The following is a 21,854-nucleotide window of genomic DNA, read 5'->3' on the forward strand; positions in this document are numbered from 1 at the left end:
TCAGTTGATCCTTCTTTAAGTGAACTCAGCTTACATCCTCCATAATTTTAAAGCTGGATGTTACAAAATGGCACCTGCATGCTGAATCCAGTTTGTGTTTTGTTTGGCTTGTATCATGTTTAGAGAAATATTTGATAATTTTTCATGAAATGGAACTTTCTTTCAATGGACCAAACTCACATCCTCTGTGAACTTTTAAACCGGATGTCACAAAATGGCACCCAGCAAACTGAACCCAGTGGCCAGATGTGTGTTTTTTGGCTTAAGTGTTTAAAGAAACAGTTGAATGAGTTTTCATCACTTGAAAATGGAGAGATTTCACATAAAATCTTGGATTCTTGGCTTCCTTTGAGAAGTAGGCTGAATTGGCAACACTAGACCCACATTCCTGCCTGGCCACAATGGACTGGGGCAAAGTCATAGCACCCCTGCCCCAAGGTGGGCTTTACTCTGGTTTACACCATGCCCACCACTTCCTAGTACATTATAGTAAATTCTCCTAGCAGGGCCACTCATCAGTATAAAGGGGACAGCATGGGTTTGGGGGCATAGCCTAAACGGGCTTGGTCCACAGGTGGTGAGCTATGGACCTTGGGCAAGTTGCTCACCCCCTCTAAGCCTCGTGTGGGAAACAGACTCACGTGGAGTAGGGGTGGTCAGAGCACGGAAAGTGCTGTGGGTGGGGCTGGAGGGCCGCTGTCAGGGGCTTCTATCAGGGCAGTGCTGCAAGGGGGCATCTCCAGGGAGACGAAAACTGGAGAAGCCAGGGGAAGTGGGATCTCCTTGAATAAGGAATCAAACTCGTGGCTCATGCACTGGCAGGCAGATTCTTAACCACTGGACCACCAGGGAAGTCCCTTACTCATTTCTTGATTCATGAGCTGCTCTCATTTCTCCTTCCCTCCTGAGCCCAAATGAAGAAAACAGACCCTTGGCCCTGTTTTTCCCCAAAGGTTCAGAGGCTAGGGCTTCTCCTGGCAGAGTGGGAAGGAGATGGGCTGAGGTGGGGTGTTGAGGAGTGTGCATCACAGATCAGCACAGACATCAACTGGAAATGGAGAGACTGGTTTTTCTTCTCAAGCCCTCCTTCCCTCTACCTGGTTGTGGAGGTCCTGCAGTGCCCTCCCCCACCTGTCCCGGGCCTCCTTAGAAACTCACTCTTTTCCTCATTAGGCAGAATGACTGAGTTCTCGGTTTCCTTTTCCAACTTATATTTGCATTTTCAAAAGCTCATTAACACAGGCTGCAAAACAAATCACCGCCTACTCCAAAGCTCTTTTCCTTAGCAGCTCAAAAAAAAAAAAAAAAGAGGAGGCAGAAATGGCAAAAGCTCAGAAATTACAGTCTTCCTTTTAATAAGGTCATACTTATGGCCAAGTTTCTCTCTAAGACGAATTATATCATACTTACCCTAGAAGGCGGAATCAGGTATACAAAAAATTCTGTTTGAATTTGTTTTATATTTTAAATTAATTTTTATTGGCGTATAGTTGGTTTACAATGTTGTGTTCGTTTCTGCTATACAGCAAAGTGAATCAGCTATACATACACATATGTCCCCTCTGTTTTGAATTTCCTTCTCATTTAGATCACCACAGAGCACTGAGTAGAGTTCCCTGAGCTATGCAGTAGGTTCTCATTAGTTATCTGTTTTTTTAAATTAATTAATTGGTTTTAATTGCAGGATAATTACTGTACAATATTGTGATGGCTTTTGCCATATATCAGCATGAATCTGTTTTATACATAGTAGTATTTATTTGTCAATCCCACTCTCCCAGTGCATCCCATCCACTCCCCCTATTTGTATTTGTTTCAGTCATTTCCTTTTCATACTGTATGCAGGTTGCAGGAGGAAGTCTTCATAGTTGGGGTGACCCTATGCCCTGATTTGCATCAAACAGTTCCAGTTTACACCTGTTGTCCCTAAATTAATTACTAATAAATAATAGTTAATTAGTAGTTATGTTAATATAATTATTAACTCAATAATTATTAATTATATTTAATAGTTGATAGTTAATTGGTATTAATAGTTCCCACTTTCACTCTCAAAAATGTCCTGGTTGAGACAATAAACTACATGGTCATTCTAACTGAAGCAGTTCCTAAGAGCTAAGGAATTTTACCCCTCAAAATCTCATGCCTAGACTCCACAACAGTTGGAAGACTTAAAATGGCTGTCAGGAATCACTTTCATGATCTTAATCATGAGGGAAGCTATCCAGAAGAACAAAGGGAAAATGCAGTTTGGGCAAGAGAATGGCCAGGAGTGTACACATTGCCTCCGGATAGCAAACATGAGGATTCGGTGGGTACACCACATGTCCATGTGTGTGTGTCTATTTATCCAGCTCCTTGCTGTCTATCAGAGAGCCCCTTGGACTGCAAGGAGATCAAACCAGTCAATCCTACAGGAAATCAACCCTGGATACTCCTTGGAAGGGCTGATGCTGAAGCTGAAGCTCCAGTACTTTAACCACCTGAAGCAAAGAGCCGACTCACTGAAAAAGACCCTGATGCAGGGAAGATTGAGGGCAGGAGGAGAAGGGGATGACAGAAGATGAGGTGGTTGGATGGCATCACCGACTCGATGAACATGAGTTTGAGTGAAGGACAGGGAAACCTGGCATGCTGCAGCCCATGGGGTCACAGAGTCAGACACGACTGAGAGACGGGACAACAATATCTATCTATCTACCTACATATCTATCTGTCATCTGTCTATATGTACCCATCTCAAGCCATACCACAGTTCAAGTGTCTTAATTCTAGGAACTGTTCTAAGGAAGAACAGTCATCCAGCGTTAGGGCTGGAAGGGATTTCAAAAGTCTCCCTAAGGACACTCACAAATCACACAGCAAGTCTGTGGTGAAGCCAAAGTTGAACCTGTGTCTTCCACTCCCAGCCCAGGGCTTTCTTCTACCTTATCACATTGCTCTCTTAACTCTATATGCTACTTCACCCCACTCCTAAAGAAAAGAAAGAAATGCAACACAAGACAGGAGTGTTTTTTTGTCTGGTGCTGTTGAGAACTGGTTCATACACAAAGTTTAGATCAGACAGATGGAGAAGTGAGTCTCCATCCGTCCTTGCAAGAGAAGGGACTTGGGCAACTTTCTAAGTCTCGGTGTCATTGGTCGAAAGGGAATAGTAGTTTGGATGAGAATTGGATGAGATAATATATGCAAAGTAATTCACACCCAGCAAATAGGAGTTATTTTTATTCCTTTCAATAAGGATTTTTCTCTCCAGAGCACAACTCAAGAGGAGGGAATTTCTTTTTCAGGCATTTGTTAGAATAAGAATGTATTCATTATTCACTCGGATTCAAAGGATGACAACCAAAGTATGATCCAGACAACGGGCAACTGGGTGTATGGGACTTAAGAGGAACTGTGGGCGGCAGGCAGGAGGCCCCGGGTCTGAACATGGCTCCACCACCCTCCTCTGGCCTCAGTGTCCTCCTCTGTAAAGTGAAGGCATTGAACTCGCTCTCAGGTGTCCCTGCCAGGATGAGCAGCCCATGCTTTCTCACCTCTTCCTCCCAGGCTTGTCTGCCCAGGCTATTTATAAGAAACTTGCATTGCTCACTAGGAGGAAAGGAAGCAGTCCCATTGCATGACCTTGGTATTGGCTAAAATGCTTATTGAGGGACTGAATAGCATTCAAGACCACGCCCTTGCCTATTATCAAAGATCAAGGAGGTGATACTTGTTTGAGAGAACAGAGAGCCTGCCTGGCACAGGGCAGCTGTGCTTGTGACCCACCCTTACAGGTGAATGGACACAGAAAACTGGGGTTTCAGCCCTGGTTTCACACATGTGGGTTGCATGACCTTGGGCAAATCACTCAACCTTTCTCAGTCTCATTTTCCTCATTTCTAAAAGAAAAAATATCATTATTGAATTATGTAAGATTTCAGCAAGATTAAAAGGTATAAGCACCCAGGCCAGTGCTGGGACATGAAGGGTCCTAGTTCTGGATGCTTCTAGAGCAGGGCTGCGTGGGAGTTGGGGGAGTAGGTAAGATTTATCGTAAAAGAGACTTCGGAGGGAAGTGAGGTGTTTACCCTGGATTAGTGCTTCTCAGGCAGGGGCAATTTTGTCACTTCCCTTTCCCAATGGAATTGTTGTTTAGTCGCTAAGTCATGTTCGACTGTTTGACTCCTTGGACTGTGGCCCGTCTGGCTCCTCTGTCCATGGGATTCTCCAGGCATGAATACTGGAGTCAGTTGCCATTTTCTTCTCCAGGGGATCTTCCCAATGCAGGGATCAAACCCATGTCTTCTGCATTGCAGGCGGATTCTGTACCATCTGAATCACTGGGGAAGCCTATCCCAATAGGATACTTGGAAATGAATGTCTGGAGATATTTCTGGTTGTCACAGCTGAGAAGGTTCTGCTGGCATCTAGTGGGTAGGGGCCAGTGATGTTGCTGAACATCCCATAATATACAGGATTACCTCTTGAATGGTAGCAGTGCTGGAGGGGGAGTTGTTTGGGGGTGATAGATGAATTTTTTCCAGGGCCTATTGCAGCATCAGGTTGAAGATGTCATTGAATGATGTCTTAGGGGAGCAAGAGTTTCCCTGGTTGGGTGATGTCATTGGGCAGTCAGGACCCGGGGGCAGGGATGGAGATGGAAGATCTCAGTCAAGGTAGTGAGGTATTTCCTGCCATCCTCACACCCCACTGTGGACAGGGCACCTTGGGAGATAGCCAGTATCTCGTCTGGGCCATTCAACTGAACGGGATGCCAATTTGTCAGGGATGCTGGTGAGCAGAGTCAAGATGGTACAGCTCTGCCCAGAGGCCCTCTGAGGACCCTCTAGCTCTCAGAGGTTCATTGAGATTCAGACCCAGAGGGACCTTGGAGATCCTGGAGCTGGACTCCTTCATTGTGAAGTGGGGAGAGTGTGCTGGAAAGAGCTTGAAAGACTTGTCTGAGAGACTGTACCCTAGGCCTCTCCATGTTTTCAAGTGGTTTCTAGGCTTAGCCCCCTGACTCTGTGATTCCAAGTAGGATATTGAAGAGCTGGAGTTTGCGAACCTTTTTGGCTTTCTGCAAATGAGGCTTGATATGGATTGTGGGCTTCAAAGCTCGCTTGGGTCGATGGATGAGGGCAGAGTGAGGAGCCAGTCTTACTACGATAAGCCCACCTGGCCTGGCTCAGGTGCTGTCCCCAGGTGGCACTCTCCCCACCGCCGTTTCTGGGGGACCTCTTGGTGAAATCCTCTAAGTCCTCGTAAGCACTATACTCGCTGTGTCCTCACCAGGTTAGGCTCACAGGACCTCGTCCACAGTCTCCTCTTGGGCCAATTCTAACCTCTCGTCCTTTTCCCCACCCCAGGAAAAGCCTCGGTCACAACACCCCAGCTGGAAGGGACTTTAAAATCCAGCTCTGTTGCCTGACCCACCCTCCCCAAGCCCAACACCCATGTCTGGTCCATCTTCAAATGCCCAGTGCCCCTCTCAGAGCCTGGTGGCACCTGAGGCTGTGCGTGTGTGTGGAATGGATGAATGAGCAAATGAGTGGTGATGCTGGGTGACCTGTCCCCTGTCTTGACCCCGGCAGGTCAAGGATGTTGTAGGCTATAACTCTTTGGGCCACTGCTTCTTCACGGAAGATGGGCCGGAAGAGCGCAACACCTTTGACCACTGTCTCGGCCTCCTCGTCAAGTCTGGAACCCTCCTCCCCTCTGACCGCGACAGCAAGATGTGCAAGACGATCACGGAGGACTCCTACCCGGGGTACATCCCCAAGCCCCGGCAGGACTGCAAGTAAGCATCTCCCTCACGCAACTTCCCACCCAGCCTGTGACTCCTCAGTCCTGGGCTCCTGTGTGGCTCGGACCTTGCAGCCTTAACCACCTGAGGCTCTCAGCTGCTCAGGTACAGTGTGTTTTCTATTCTCCCTTCTCACTGGGCCTCCCAGGCATCAGTCTTGTCCAGAGAGACCACTGTTCTCATCCTTGGGTTTTTCCGGGTGACACACAGGGCTCCTTTGAGGAGAGGAAGCAGGCTGCCACCTCGGCACCCACAGCCTGTACACATGGGTACCAGCTGCCCAGTGTGCTTCTGGACATGAGTCAGAACAAAGTCGGAGACCGAAATAGTCAGAGAGAGAGAGACAGAGAGAGTCAGAGAGAGACAGAGAGAGACAGTCAGAGAGACAGAGAAACAGAGCTTCCTATGCGATCACCCTTCTGAGTCCAGGGTCTCTCCCTTAGAAACAGCCACTTTCCTGGGTTCCCCTTATTTCCATTTATTCTAGGATCCATCTCAGATTTAACCCACAAACTTGCTTCTACCATCAAGAGCCAGACTCCATTCAAATTCTGAGCATGTTAGGGGTGTAAATGCACACCACTTTAACGAGAAAATTAGGCTTCAGATCAACAAATCAAGAGCTTCTCAAATCACTGCTAAGAGGCTCCTCAAAACTTCATTAGAGCCCTTGACCTGGGGCACCCCTCCACCCCGGCGGCAGAACAGGAGCCAGTGGCCCTCCGTCTGATGCCACTCCATCTCTGCCCCTGCCCACAGTGCTGTGTCTACCTTCTGGATGGCCAATCCCAACAACAACCTCATAAACTGTGCTGCTGCGGGATCCGAGGTGAGCAGAAACATCCCTGCCCTGGGTGGGGCTGGGGGAGAGGAAATGGCCAGGTCCGGCATGTGGAATATGTGTGCCTTGAGCCCCAGTCTAGACATCTACACAGACAGGAGCAGGGTGAGGAGGGAAGGGCCAGCTGGGGAAGCAGATGGACTTGGTTTTCTTTTTCTAGTTTTGGCTGCAGTGGGTCTTCATTGCTGTGCATGGGCTTTCTCTAGCTGTGGTGTGAGGGCTTCTCATTGCAGTGACTTCTCTTATTGCGGGACACAGGCTCTAGATAGTTGTGGCACAGAGGTTTAGTTGCCCTGAAGCATGTGGGATCTTAGCTCCCAGACCAGGAATCAAATCTGTGTCTCCTGCATTGGCAGGCGGATTCTTAATCACTGGACCACCAGGGAAGTCCAGGTGGACTCGGTTTTAAGTGATGCCTCTGGCCCTTTGTCACACTGATAATCATAGCTAATGTGATCAATAACTCATTGTTAGATGCCTGGCGTATCAGTGTTCTAAGCTCCAATAACTTAAAATTGTTTTCACACTTTAATAATAATTTAAAATAATAATTAAAAAAATTATTTTGTGTTACTGTGTGTTCAAATTTATTTATTTTTATTTATTTTTGGCCACATCATGCAGCATGTGGGATCTTAGTTACCCATCCAAGGATTGGATCTGTGCTCCCTGCATTGGGAGGGCAGAGTCTTAACCTCTGAACCACCAGGGAAATCCCATAAACTCCAGTAATTTATCAACCTTGTATCAACCCTATGAGATTTGTGCTATGACCTACCAGCTGTTGGGATGGAAGGTCAAGCAGGGACAGGCAGAGGGTCCAAATATGGCCTTCTGTCTACCCTGCCTGCCTCTGACCCAACCCTCTGTACTGCTTACCTTCCTGGGGGTCCTAAGCAGGTCAGCTGCTGTCTCTGGGCCTCAGCTTCCATGTCTGCAGAATAAAAGGGAAAAGCTAATAAAGAAGCTCAGGCAACCCTCGTGTTCTGTGTTGGGAGAAGGGATGGCGATGGACCCCAAGGTCGCTCTGAAATCCAGCCATTTGTTTCCCATGGCTGATACAGTAGGACCCCACGAAGGGTTTTAACAGTCAGCATGGAACTCCCACCCCACTCTACCCCGCGCGCCCGCAAAATATATTTGCCTCATACTTTTCACTGTTTCCTGCAGGTGTGTTTGGGGGTGGGGCCATTTAGGTGATAGCACTAGGCTCACCCCAAGTCTGGGCCATACAGTTACCCCCACAAGAAGCTCCCTGGTGCTGAATTCTGTGCCTTTCCCCCTGTGTCCTCTTCCACCAGGAAACTGGATTCTGGTTCATTTTTCACCACGTCCCAACAGGCCCCTCGGCCGGCATGTACTCCCCGGGCTATTCAGAGCACATTCCACTGGGGAAATTCCTTAACAACCGAGCACACTCCAACTATCGGGTAAGTGCTTCCAGACTGCGCCTCCCCGCCAGCCCATTGGTCAGTCTTCCTAGGCCCGCATGGGGTTAGAGCCCAAACTGCCTCTGGTGACAGCCGGGAGCAAGTGCACTCCTAGCCTTGGACTTGAAGGACACAAAGAGGCCTTCCATGGCCTTCTGGTCCTGGCTGTCCTTAGCAAGGCTCTCCTGGGGCTCTTCCTGCCTTGGCCTCCACCTGGCAACTGGTCGGAACCAAAAGGAGAGGCAGGAAGCACCACCACTCAGCCTGCTCCTCCTGGCGGCCCCTGCTTGGGGCACCTGAGTTTGACTTTGCAGCACACATGGTGGGGATGGGAGCAGTGATAAGTGTGAAAAGCCAGGTCCTATGAGCTAAAGGAGTTAAGTACCCGGTCCTGGAGAAAAGATTGAGGCAGCATCAGCATCCTTTCCTCTGTTCACTTTGTTTCCATTGGTATACAGCACTAAAGAGACAAGTGGAAACAGAATTTTCCTGTCATCTTCATTTACTCATCAGTAGTTCCGTGTGTAAGGAAATGGCACCCCACTCCAGTGTTCTTGCCTGGGAAATCCCATGGACAGAGGAGCCTGGCGGGCTGCAGTCCATGGAGCCTCAAAGAGTTTATTTACTTAGCAAATGAACAACAACAGTTCTGTCAGTCCAGCCCCAAGCAAGGTGCTGGGGAAGGGACTGGGGTCTCAAGGGTGCCCAGGACCCCCAACAAGGACAACATCAAGACCAGAGTCATGGTCACTCAGGAATGGAGTCTGGGAGCAGGGCTGGGACCGGAGCTGCTGCAATGGGGTCAGAGGTGGCCTTGAGGATTCAGGAACAGTGCATCTACAGAAAGAGTCTGGAATGTCAAGGCTGGTCTTCTGGTCCTCTTCCTAGTGGTGCCGATGGAGGAAACTGAGACCCTTAGCGGGGAATGGATGCATTCAGGGTCAAAAGAAGAGATTCAACTAGAGAGAAATGTAAAGAAATCATCTCAGAACAGCCCTGTGCTTCTGGGAGGTGGGGTGGGGAAAGGGGTCCTGAGAGGAGGGCAAGGCCATGTGGGCAGAGGGAGAACCCTGGGCAGTGTCATGTCCTAGAAGCCAAGAAAGACGAGCTTCCCTGGATAGAGAGTGGAGGCAGGGAGGGTAACAGTGCCACCTGGACAGAGGTGAGGGAATTAGCACAAGCTCCAGGTGGGTTTTTCTGAGGCTGCTGCAGGCCTAGGAGAGCCATCTCTCTGCAGAACAGGCTTAGGGAGCACATCTCTGTGGGGGAAGAGGAGCTGTGGAGAGACAACTGTTGGCCGCTTGTCACTACTCCTTCCTCGAGAAGCCTCCCCATGAGCGGGGCTGGGCCACACAGGACCCTGATGTTGGGGGAGGTTGGAAAGGAGAGGAATACTCGAGGGAAGAGGGTAGCCAGGACTCCTGGGCACAGAGGGAGGGACGGGCCCTGAGGAAGGCGGCAGGGAGGGAAGGGGACAAAGAGGACCCTTGAGCTGGATGGATTCTGGGGCCTGAGCCAGGGAGGGGCCCTGCGCATGGTGCTGGCTCCCAGTGAGCCCTGGCCCCATGTCACCGTGTGAGGGCTCTGCCCCGGGCTCTTCACCTGGCCTATCCTACTTGGTCCTCACAGCAGGACCTCAGTGTCATCAGCCCATCTTACAGAGGCTGCAACTGAAGCCCCAGAGGTGACGGGATTTACCCAAGGTCACACTCATGAGGGAAGTGCTGAGGATGGAGCCCCACTTCTCCTGACTCATTCACCTCCCCACTGCTTAATTACACGCCAGCTGAAGATCACAGTAGCCAGCGTCCTCAGTTATATAAAGAGGAGATGATGCATTCAAACCTTCCTAACAGGCTGAGGGAATCCAGCCCTGAGGGTAGACTGGACAGAGCTACCCTGGACAGCCTTGTTCAGCTGCCCAGACTCACGCTCACCTGTGGCTGACAAACTGGACACCTTGGGGGCCAAATAAGAAAGTGAGATTTTTTTCCTTGAGTCAGACAAAAACTGAGACAAAACTGGGGGAGGATCAAAGACCCCTGCTCCAAGGTAAAGACAAAGCTTAAGCTCAGCATTTTCTTTGCATCACTGCAGACACATTTCCCAAGACAGCATATCTATTATCTTTAATTTGGGACCTGGGCTTATAACTGCCCAAAGCAGTGTGAATTCTGGTAATGGACTTAGCTATATGTCCTTGGACAAAATACTTAACCCCATCTAAACCTTGGCATCCTCATCTATACCTCAGCAACAGCACCTTATTCCAGATTTGACTTGAGCCGTGCAGAGCAATCCATGTTCTTCACCTCCCTCACTGCAGACCCCCCTATCTCTATTAATACAGTCTGAGAGCAAAGCTGGTTTTACTGGAGCATTCAAGAGTACACTGTGAGGCTGGGTGTGAGAAGATGCCTGCAGCCTGTGGTCCACAATAATGTGTCCCTAAATGTTCCCTCTCCCCAGGCTGGCATGATCATAGACAACGGGGTCAAAACCACCCAGGCCTCTGCCAAGGACAAGCGGCCCTTCCTCTCCATCATCTCTGCCAGGTAATCAACCCTGGGGAGTCCATGCACTCCACAGGAACTTCTGGACTCAGCCCTACTCCCTTCATCCACTCACTCATTCATCCTTCAAGTATCTTTCGGCACGTTCTGTGTCCATGGAGCTAGCTACTGGAGGTACTTTATGGGAAAAACTGAGTGGGGCCAAATCTGAGTCAGGGTCAAGGCCTTAGCAGTTGTAAGGAAAAAGAAATTTCAAGAGGTTTCTAGAAAAATCAGCAAAATCCAATACCTACTTTTTAATAAGTTAACAGGGCTGGGATATAAAAGGTGAAGAGAAGAGAAAAGAAGGGAGGAATTTTGCCATCAATTTAATAGGAAGAAACATTGAGGTTGTACCTATACATACATCTGGAGCGCAGCCCAAGGCCAGGAGCTGCTTTTAAAATGTGCTGTCCAAACCTCGGGGTAGTTAGGAAGATCTGTACCCTTTGAACAGACCAAGGTGCTCGCTCTCTGTCGAGAGTAGGCAACACCAGTGACAGGATGCTCCCCGTGGAAGACGTTTGCTGGCCTGGATGTCAGGAACATCCAGGCTCAGCGCTCCATCTGGTGGCTAAGATGTAGCAGCCCAGAAAAGGCACGAGGTCAAGGTTACTCCCTGGGGAGTAGAGAGCAGGGCACCTCAGACTCCCCTTCCTGGTCTGCATCAAGTGCCAGGGTTAGGACTGGTTGTCTGAACTTTCTCTGGGGCTTTGACCCCACCTTGGGGCCAGGGTTGAGGGGAGCAGTCCTCAGTGGCGATGATGAACAAGAGAAGCGACATGTCTGTAGGCTGCATGGGGCTGGCGCCTGAAGAGAAGACCTCTGACGTTGGTGTCAGGCTCAGAAAACTCATTGCAGAGCCCAGGCTGGGCAGGTTGATTGCTCTTTAGCCCGAGTCTTCTGGGCACCGAGAGCAGAGAGAAGCTCACCACCACCCAGAAGGGCAGTCAGTTCAAGAGTACCCCTTCCCCAACAACTCGGTCACCTGTGCCTCCCCATGGTGTGTTCCAGATACAGCCCCCACCAGGACGCCGACCCACTGAAGCCCCGGGAGCCAGCCATCATCAAACACTTCACCGCCTACAAGAACCAAGATCACGGGGCCTGGCTGCGTGGCGGGGACGTGTGGTTGGACAGCTGCAGGTGAGGCATGGGCACAGTATGGAGACCACGTTCCTCCCCACCTCACCCGGGTGGGAGACAGACACGAGCAAGATAGAGGAGTCCAGACAGACCAGTGTTTGACCTTCTGGCTGCCCAGCCAGGCAGGGACATGGAAGGGCAGCAGGCAGTGGCCCAGAAAGCCTGCTAGAGGCAGCATGTGGCTTCTGTCCACCATGTCAGCAGCTGTGGGTCATGACTATCCCCAAATAGTCACTGGGCTTGGCTCTAGGTCACAAAATCATTCCTATCACCAGTCAGCAGGAGGAAGGAAGGAAAAGGAAACCAGCACATTCTAGGCACGTCCTATGTGCTGGATCCTTAGTCACATTTATTTCTTACCATGTTTCTCGGAGATATAAATCCTTATCTCCGTCTTAGACATAGTACACTGAGGCTCTGTTGAGTGAATTTCCTGCAAGGTGAGCAGTTGAACTGGAACTTCAAATAGCAATGCATCAAACTCCAAGCCCAGAGAAAGAAGACAGGGAACCCCGAGCTCTGATAGAAGGTCCCTGTGGACAGCTATGGCCACACTGGACAAGAACCAGAGGGACAGGCAGCTGAGTTGGGGTTTCCTCTAAAGGAGAAATGGAAAATGTCCTCCTGGTCTGCCTTTGGTGTTAAAAGTGGGAGACCATGGACTATCCTGGTATTCCAGGGGTTAAGAATCTACCTTGCAATGCATGGGACGTGGGTTTGATCCCCGGTCAGGGAACTAAGATCCCACATGCCACTTGGCAAAATAAAAGGGACACCAGAAACTATACATGGGAAATAGGTGTATTTCCCCATTTTATTGTGATTGATTTAAAGGAGACATGGGCTTCCCAGGTGGCGCTAGTGGTAATGAACCCCCCTGCCAATGCAGGAGACTTGAGAGATGCAAATTTGATCCCTGGGTCAGAAAGGTCCCCTGGAGGAGGGCATGGCTACCCACTCCAGTATTCTTGCCTGGAGAATCCCAGGGACAGAGGAGGCCAGCAGGCTGCAGACCATGGGGTCACAAAGAGTCGGATATAGCTGAGCATATGAACACACACACACACCCGGAGGAGAAGGAAGTACAGTGAGGGCTTCACTGAAAATGCGCATGTGGGACATGGAACAGGCTTAGATGCATGATAGCACCTCTCTCTCTTTTATGTGTGTTAAGCCTGAGATGCTCTTGTCTGACTGTCTGCTCTTGTCCCCAGGTTTGCTGACAATGGCATCGGCCTGACCTTGGCCAGGTAAGAGCAGTGGTCCTCGCCCCTGACTCCTATGGGATGCTGTCTCCGGACATCTCATCTCAGACATCTTCTCTCTGCAGTGGTGGAACCTTCCCCTATGATGATGGCTCCAAGCAGGAGATCAAGAACAGCTTGTTTGTCGGCGAGAGTGGCAACGTTGGCACAGAGATGATGGACAACAGGATCTGGGGTCCCGGTGGCTTGGACCACAGTGGAAGGACCCTCCCCATAGGCCAGTAGGTTTGCAAATGAGGCAGCGTCCTTGTTCTGCCTGTTGTTGTTCAGTCATGCAGTTGTGTCCAATTCTTTGTGACCTCATGTACTGCAGCACACCAGGCTCTCTTATCCTTCCCTATCTCCTGGAGTTTGCTCAAACTCACGTCCATTGAGTTGGTGATGCCATCCAACCATCTCATTCTCTGTTGCCCCTTCTCCTTCTGCCTTCAATCTTTCCCAGCATCAGGGTCTTTTTCCAGTGAACTGGCTCTTCATGTCAGGTGGCCAAAGTATTGGAGCTTCAGCTTCAGCATCAGTCCTTCCAATGAATATTCAGGGTTGATTTCCTTTAAGATTGACTGATTTGATCTCCCTGCTGTCCAAGGGACTTGTGGCTTAACTTAAATGACAGCAGTGGAAGGAAAGATGCTAGTATGTGATGTCTACCTGTTGACTGTGAATTCCTCTGTCCTCTACTGGTCAGAGAAATCATGGAAACAATTGCAATTAACCAGAAGAGGGGTAAAATCTAGAATGAGAGACAGAAGTCAAAAAACTGTGTTGAAAGGGAGTCAACAGCAGAGCACAGCTGTCAAAACACATAATGTGGTTCTGAGCCACATCCTTGGGAATTTAGTGTCCAGGATGGGTGACCCTGGCCTCCTTTCTCCTCGGACAGCCCACTCCTGACACCCACCCCTGACAGTGGTGTGAGGATAGTCAGCCCTAAGCACTTGAAGAGGAGTAACTCAGAGGGCAACCCAGCCTACAGTCACATCACATAGAGATAGGGATCTTCAAGCAGAAGATGGGACCAGACTTGGGTGAACAGCATGGGAGATGCTGTCACACAACCTGCCATGCACTTAGAAGATGAAACTCACCCTATGTGTGCCTAAGAGTCAGAATTGGTTTTGTGCGGGAAAGAATTTTCTAGCCATAAGTTCTGTTAAACAGCAGAGTAGCACAGCTGTCCTGGGGAGGGGGTCAGAGGCTCTCTGTCACTGGATGATAACCAGGTGGTGGGGGCGGTGGCGGGGGGTGACTTGGAGAGGTGATGAGCTAGCAGAGCAGAGGGACTTGCTTAATTCCTCGGAAAACTGCAGGCTGAGTCAGCGGTGAGGATGGTGTTTCTGCTCAGACGTGAATTCAAGCCAGATAGCGAGCCGCTGAGCCACAAGCAGCAGAGGGCTAAGATCGGCCCTTCCTGCCCTGGCCCCAAGCCTTCTCCTTTTTCTCAGGAATTTATCCTTCCTGCTCCTACAGGTGGGACCCAGGCCTAAGCCCCCAGCCCTAGAGGGATGGGCATCTTTGAAAAGACTGTGAGGATAGACCCACAGTCTCCTTGGGCATGAGTGATCTAGAAGCCCTTGTTTCTGTCTAGCCTAAGCGATGTAGCAATCCCTTCAGATCATTTTTACAAGCAACTCTGGGTCTGCATATTTGGGTTTCCACGCTGAGGGTTCCCAGCCTCCCAGGGCCAGAATGTCCTGATGACTTCCAGAGGTGAGTTTGTTTATGGAAGCCTGACAGCTTGGTCAGACTCGGGCAGGTTCCTCCAACTGCATTTGAGAGCAGGAGCCCAGGACTATGCAGACCGAATCGTGGGGGATCCCTCCTATATAGGCCTGGGTTGGGGTCCCAGTATAAGTAAGCACATAGTTTAAATATAGAGCTAGTCAGAATGGGCTGCCCCTAAAATACCTTAAATGGAAAGATGCACGGAGCTGCTCCATGAGAACACGATTCAAGGCGATGACATTAATCAATTACAAACAGAAAGATACAGAAATACCAGAAGTCCTTGGCACACGGTGTCCTGAAGGCACGTTGCCAAGACTGGCATGACCAGGCCCTTCCTTGGAGGAACATGTCTGGATGAGGGGACCCCAGCTCTGGAGATGGGGACAGCTGAAATGTGGCCTCTCCCCATGGACAGACCCCCTTTTCTGCTTTGTTTTCCTTTCTCTGCCCTTCCTTCTTTATGTTTACTGTGGAAAGAGAGGGTCCTGGCCCAAAGTAGTTGTTGCTGTTGTTTAGTCGCTCAGTCATGTCCAACTCTTTGCAGCCCCATGGACCGTAGCCCGCCAGCCTCCTCTGTCTGTGGAATTTCTCAGGCAAGAATACTGGAGTGTGTTGCCATTCCCTTCTCCAGGGGATCTTTCCCTCCCAGGGATCGAACCCATGTCTCCTGCTTTGGCATGTGGATTCTTTACCACTGAGCCACCAGGGAAGACCCCCTGAAGTAGAGATACCAGTAAAAGCATAAAAATCAGGCTTGAAGAATGAGCAAGTCTAGATTCGGGGCCAGGCCCAAGATGGATCAGCTCAGCCATCATAGGCCTGTGTTTTCCACACCCTGTTCAGGAGTCTGTGGCAAAGGAGAGAGGCATCTTGTGTCCCCCTGCTGGACCCGAGGCAGAATTTCTGAGTCACTAGTTCTCCCACAGCCCCTCCTACCTCCAGCTCCAAGCCTTTTGCCTTTTACTCCATCTTTCCCTGCCTCCTGGGTACCAGGACTTTCTTGAGGTCCTCTGCCAACTCACAGGCTTGCCCTCCCCGTGGGTCCTGCCCTCTCTTCTAAGGGTGCTTGAAATATCACATTGAAGTTACTCTCCTATTTCACTATCACCTTCCGTTCTGTGTCCTCCCTCTCCCTTGTTTCCCAAACCCAGCACCCTGTCCATCAAAAGGCTTACTCACAGAGAGGAAACTCATCTGGGGATTAATCTAATTAAATTGTTATAGCAACTAAAACTAAGGGGATAATGACTAATGGCTGTACTCTCCCGAGGGACATGATATTGATATTGGCACTCTCCAAGAATATTCACCGTATTTATCCAATGACTCTTGATAGGATGGAAAGATTTGGAGAAATGTCTGTCCAGAACATCCCCCAAACCTCAAGCCAGCAATTAGACATCCATCCATCCATCTAATAATTCATCCAGCAATCATTTATTCATGTGTACCAGTGGCTCAACAGTAAAGAATCTGCCTGGCAATGCAGGAGATGTGGGTTCCATGCCTGGGTCAGGAAGATCCCATGGAGAAGGGAATGGCTCCCCATTCCAGTATTCTTGCCTGGAGAATCCCATGGACAGAGGAGCCTGGCAGCCTATATAGTCCATGGGGTCATAAAGAGTCGGATACAACTGAGCACAGATGCATGCATACTGTATCCATAAATGCTTTCTTAGTGAATGAATTAATGAATCAATCATATTGTGTTATAGGGGCAGTTTGGGGAGGTGGAGTAGGAATGAGGAATGATTTACCCATCATTACCATCCACCTTGGAGGGTGCAACAACATGGCAGCCCGACATGGCCATCAGCCTGACAGCTGACTCCCTTCACTCCACAGGAATTTTCCCATCCGAGGCATTCAGTTCTATGACGGCCCCATCAACATCCAGAACTGCACTTTCCGCAAGTTCGCAGCCCTGGAGGGCCGGCATACCAGCGCCCTGGCCTTCCGTCTGAACAACGCCTGGCAGAGCTGCCCCCACAACAACGTCACCAACATCGCCTTTGAGGATGTCCCGGTGAGTGGGCCTCCCCCCTTACCCGGGGAGGTCTCCCAGCAAACCCAGACTCGGCCAGTGATTCACGAGTCCCCAGGGGCCTGGAGTCTGAGCCGTTGCCACCACCACAGGGGTTGAACATCCTCCTCCAAGCAGGTCAGGCCACGTCTCAGGCCTGTCTGCAGCCAAACTGGAAAAGTACAAGTGGAGGTTGCCCCACAGGTCAAGTCTGGGTGAATGCCCGCCTGCCCTCAGCCTGTGCAAAACCCACCCAAGCCTTGGCAGGAACTTTCCGCTGCCCTCAGGGTTCTGAGGCTCTGTTCCTCCAAGGATCTTGGGTTCAACCTCTACAGTCTGGTGACTGGGCCACTTCAGTTGGCACAATTAATCTAAAAATAAAACCCAGCAGTTTCTGAAGGAATCTTTGCAGAAGAAGCTCTGTTTAATCTCTCCTGGAGACTGAAACATAAACAGGGCCCTCCTGGCCCTGGGCGGCAGCAAATTAGGAGCCGGGGCTGAGGTGGTAAGGATGGAGGGCTGCCCCTGAGACGGGCAGGTCCAGGGCTCCGGGAACATTTTCTCTGGGTTACAGCATTCCCAGACCTCCCCCTCCTCCTCCCCCTGCTCCTGCCCTTTGCCTGTCTGCCCAGTTCCTGGCAGCTGAGGGAAAAGATGTGAAATTCAAGTTACTTAATTTCTTTACTCAGGCCATTGGAGGCCTGAAAGAGTTCAGTCATGGAACTCTCCAAGGGCTCATGTTGAAAGACTGCCTTCCTACAACACAGTGTACACTCACCCACACACACCCCCACACACTCACATACACATCCTCGCTCACACATATCCCCCTGACATGTGTGTGTGTGTGTTATATATATGTAATACTTTCTCATGCAAACACTCACCACCACCTCAACCTCATTTCCTCTCTGTCTCTGTCACACACACACTCCTCTGCCCACCTCCCCGCCGCCTTCAGTCTTTGAGCCACGTGTCATAGTACTCTCTGGGGTTGCACACAGCAGCCAGCCCTCCAGTGAGTAGAGGCCAAAACCGCATGCTGGCCTGAGGGCCGAAGCACAGCAGACGTTTGGCTGTCTTTCTGGCTCTGTCTGAAGGGTCAGCCATGTGGTTTCCTGCACTACCCCGGAGCCTCTCTGCATTGGCTGGTTGGTAGCATCAGCAGAAATCGGGAACGAAATCGGGAACTTCACCCTGGCCCGCTGATGGCCACTACCCCCAACCCTCCACCTTCTGGTCCAGCCTCACTTTCCTGGTTTCTGTTCAGATTACTTCCAGAGTTTTCTTTGGGGAGCCCGGGCCCTGGTTCAACCAGCTGGACATGGACGGGGATAAGACATCGGTGTTCCACGATGTGGACGGCTCCGTGTCTGAGTACCCCGGCTCCTACCTCACCAAGGACGACAACTGGCTGGTCCGGCACCCAGACTGCATCAACGTTCCGGATTGGAGAGGCGCCATCTGCAGCGGGCGCTACGCACAGGTGGGTGGGGATGCGGGGTGCGCCTCCTCGGGATCACGGTCATCTATTCGTGGGACAAGCATTGAGCCAGGCCAGAAAGAGACATGGGCTTCTTCTTTTTGAACAAATCATTTTATTTATTTGTTTGTTTTTGGCTGTGCTGGGTCTCTGTTGCTGTGCACAGGCTTTTCCTTAGTTGAGGCGAGCAGGGCCTGCTCTCTAGTTGCGGTGCCCAGGCTTCTCCCTGTGGTGGCTTCTCTTGCTGCAGAGCAAGGGCTCTAGAGTGCAGGCTTCAGTAGTTGTGGCGCACGGGCTTAGTTCTTGTGGGATATTCCCGGACCAGGGGTCAAACCTGTGTCCCCTGCATTGGCAGGCAGATTCTTTACCACTGAGCCACCAGGAAAGCCCTATAGGCTTCTTTATTCTTTTTTTAAAAAATTTTATTAGAGTATAGTTACTTTACAATGTTGTCTTAGTTTCTGCTGTACAGCAGAGTGAATCAGCTATACGTATACATATATCCCCTCTTTTTTAGATTTTCTTCCCATTTTAGTCACTACAGAGCATCAAATAGAGCTCCCTGTGCTTACAGTCAGAGAAGGCAATGGCACCCCACTCCAGCACTCTTGCCTGGAAAATCCCATGGACGGAGGAGCCTGGTAGGCTGCAGTCCATGAGGTCGCTAAGAGTCGGACATGGCTGAGCGACTTCACTTTGACTTTTCACTTTTATGCATTGGAGAAGGAAATGGCAACCCACTCCAGTGTTCTTGCCTGGAGAATCCCAGGGACGGGGGAGCCTGGTGGGCTGCCGTCTCTGGGGTCGCACAGAGTCAGACATGACTGAAGCGACTTAGCAGCAGCAGCAGTGCTTACAGTAGGTTCTCATTAGTTATCTATTTTATACATAGTGTATATATGTCAATCCCACTCTCCCAATTCATCACCAAAACATCTACAAACAATAAATTCTGAAGAGGGTATGGAGAAAAGGGAACCCTCTTACTCTGTTGGTGGAAATATAAATTGGTACAGCTATTACAAAGAACAGTATGGAGGTTCCTCAAAAAACTAAAAATAGAACTACTGTATGACCCAGAAGTCCCACTCCTGGGCATATAAGTGGAGAAAACCATAATTCAAAAAGATACATGCACCCCAATGTTCATTACAGCACTATTTACAATAGTCAGGACATGGAAGTAATCTAAGTGTCCGTCAACAGAGGAATGGATAAGGAAGATGTGATATATATACACAATAAAATAATACTGTCATAAAAAGGAATGAAATTGTGCCATTCTTTATTCTTTTTATTTTTTCTCCCCACCCAATAGGATTTTCAAAAAGCCCAAGTGAAAACACTTTGTAAATAGAGGTCAGGTCCTGCACTTACTATGTGACCTTGGGCAAGCTACCTAAACTCCTGAAGCCTCTGTTTTCTTATATGTAAAATCAGGATAATAGTTGAACTCTCTTAGTGAGCATGTAAGTGCCTCGCCAATCCTCTCCACCAGAAATATAATACAGGCACATGAGCTCAAATATTCCAGGAGTTACATTAAAAAGGAAAAATAAATGAGTAAAATCTATTTTAATAATAGACTCTATTTAACTCAATATATTCAAAATGCTATCATCTCAACATGTAATCAGCATAAAAATCATTAATGAGGCATTTTACATTCATTTTTTCCCCCTGTCCCAAGTCTTCAAATTTTCTGCATATCTGATGCTTGTAGCCCATTCAGTTTGCTTTCAAATTTTCTACAGTTAAAGTCAAAGCTAGTCCTACCAAAACAATAAAGCTGTGTTTCAGGGAAAACTCTCTTACACCACTTTTGAAATTTAAATTAATTAAAATGAAATTTAAAATCTGGGGTCTCGGCCACACTGCCCACATTTCCAGTGCCCAGTGGCCACGTGGGCAGCAGGCAAGGAAAGTGCCCAGAATGTGAAAATATTGGTGACTATATTAATGTTATGTGGAGGAATAACCAGGACTGGATGAGCAAAAGAAACGTCTCCAAGGAGACAAAGAGCTGTAAGATGAGGAGGGTGGTGAGCCTGGGGGCCCCACTCGGGGTAGGAACATGTAGGGATGAGGAAGTCTTCACCACCACCCCACAGGCAGGCAGTTACCACCACTGTGGAGGCCAGCATTGGGGTGGGCGTTAGGAGAGACCTAAAGGGGGACTTCCTAGAGGTCCGGTGGGGAACACTCTGCACTCTCACTGCCAAAGGCCCGGGTTCATTCCCTGGTCGGGGAACTAAAATCAAAAAAGAAAGAAAAGAGAAGTGCCAAAGGCGGTAAGGTGGTTTGATATCTGGGGAGAGACAGAGCAGGGAGCTAGGGAAAGGGCCATGCTGGCGCAAGGTAGGCCCCGGGGGCAGGGCTGTGCTGGGAATAGATTCCAGCAGAGGCAGGAGGGGCTGGCGTTAGCAGGAGAAGGGAACAGAGGAAGAAGGGGCCAGGATCAGGGAGGTCCAGGGTGTTTCTTTCCACAGTAGAAGAGGAGGTGATGCACTGAAGGGGTAGAGAGTGGGCCTGAGCCAGGGGGTCTGCAGAGAGCAATCAGGTTGGAAAGAGTTGCCGCAGAGACTGGGAAATCCTGACAGAGGCGTGTGGAAGGAGTGCCAGGCCATGCTACAAACCCAGTGGAGACGGCTGATGGAGCCTGGAAGGGCACCCCCTTCCCCACTGCGAGACTTCCTCAGGCCTGCCCCGGTGCCCTGCAGGGGAGGCGGACCTGTGCAATGGTCCACGCCAACGGGCTGCCGTGTGTGTGGGCAGGACAAGGGGTCTGATGCTCCGGGAGTGAGCAGATGACATCATGGTCCAGGGCAGCTCAGAAGGGAAGTGTGGTCGGAAGGGAGCTGATAGACGGGAGTCATGACCCACATAATTAAAGGGTGACCAGACCCTTATGCCTTGCAGCCGCACTCTGAAAGTGAGAGCATCCCTGATTCAGGGCCGAGACATTCCGTGTGGAGGGAGCCTTGATCTTGAGCTTCCTTCCCACCCTTTCTTACTGATACATTGTTCATCTTCTGCAGAAAAGGGCTGACCAAGCTTGGAGGTTATCAGAATCCACTACCGGCTAATTATTATTAATATTCTCCTTTCCAGAGAGAGTGGGATGCATTGACAGAGTAGCATTGAAACATATACACTACCATATGTAAAAGAGATAGCCAGTGGGAATTTGCAGTTTCATGCAGAGTTCAACCCTGTACTCTGTGACAACCTAGAGGGGAGGTATGGGGTGGGACATGGGAGGGAGGTTTAAGAGAGAGGGGACATATGTATACCTATGGCTGATCCATACTGATGTATGACGGAAACCATCACAATACCATAAAGCAATTATCCTCCAATTAAAAATAAATTAAAAACATAAAAGGATGGGAAAAGAACATGTAAACACTAAAAAATTATAATGATAATATCCTTCCTTCACTTTACAGGTTACCACAGGCTTTAAGATGCAATACCTTTAAACTCTTAGACTCATGACAACTCCATGTTAGGGCAGGGTTGAAGTTCCTCTTCCCATTTTACATGTGATACAAGCAGAAAGGAAGAGAACTCCTTTCCAAAGGCACAACGTTATTGA

At 49.6% G+C, this 21,854-nt stretch overlaps 1 protein-coding gene across 1 annotated transcript in view; it reads left to right on the top strand.

The window, feature by feature from the left end:
• The window catches only part of CEMIP (cell migration inducing protein, hyaluronan binding), a 68,035-nt gene that overhangs the window by 30,823 nt on the left and 15,358 nt on the right, over positions 1–21,854 (top strand). Inside the window, exons 13-21 of the mRNA XM_010843236.1 lie at positions 5,580–5,785; positions 6,551–6,620; positions 7,934–8,062; positions 10,532–10,617; positions 11,629–11,760; positions 12,975–13,010; positions 13,091–13,246; positions 16,596–16,776; positions 18,044–18,259. Coding sequence (XP_010841538.1) covers positions 5,580–5,785; positions 6,551–6,620; positions 7,934–8,062; positions 10,532–10,617; positions 11,629–11,760; positions 12,975–13,010; positions 13,091–13,246; positions 16,596–16,776; positions 18,044–18,259 — 1,212 coding nt within the window. The remainder of the gene's footprint in view (positions 1–5,579; positions 5,786–6,550; positions 6,621–7,933; positions 8,063–10,531; positions 10,618–11,628; positions 11,761–12,974; positions 13,011–13,090; positions 13,247–16,595; positions 16,777–18,043; positions 18,260–21,854) is intronic.

The sequence above is a fragment of the Bison bison genome, unplaced genomic scaffold, assembly GCF_000754665.1.
Source record: "Bison bison bison isolate TAMUID 2011002044 unplaced genomic scaffold, Bison_UMD1.0 scf7180017864181, whole genome shotgun sequence".
Classification (NCBI taxonomy): Eukaryota; Metazoa; Chordata; class Mammalia; order Artiodactyla; family Bovidae; genus Bison; species Bison bison.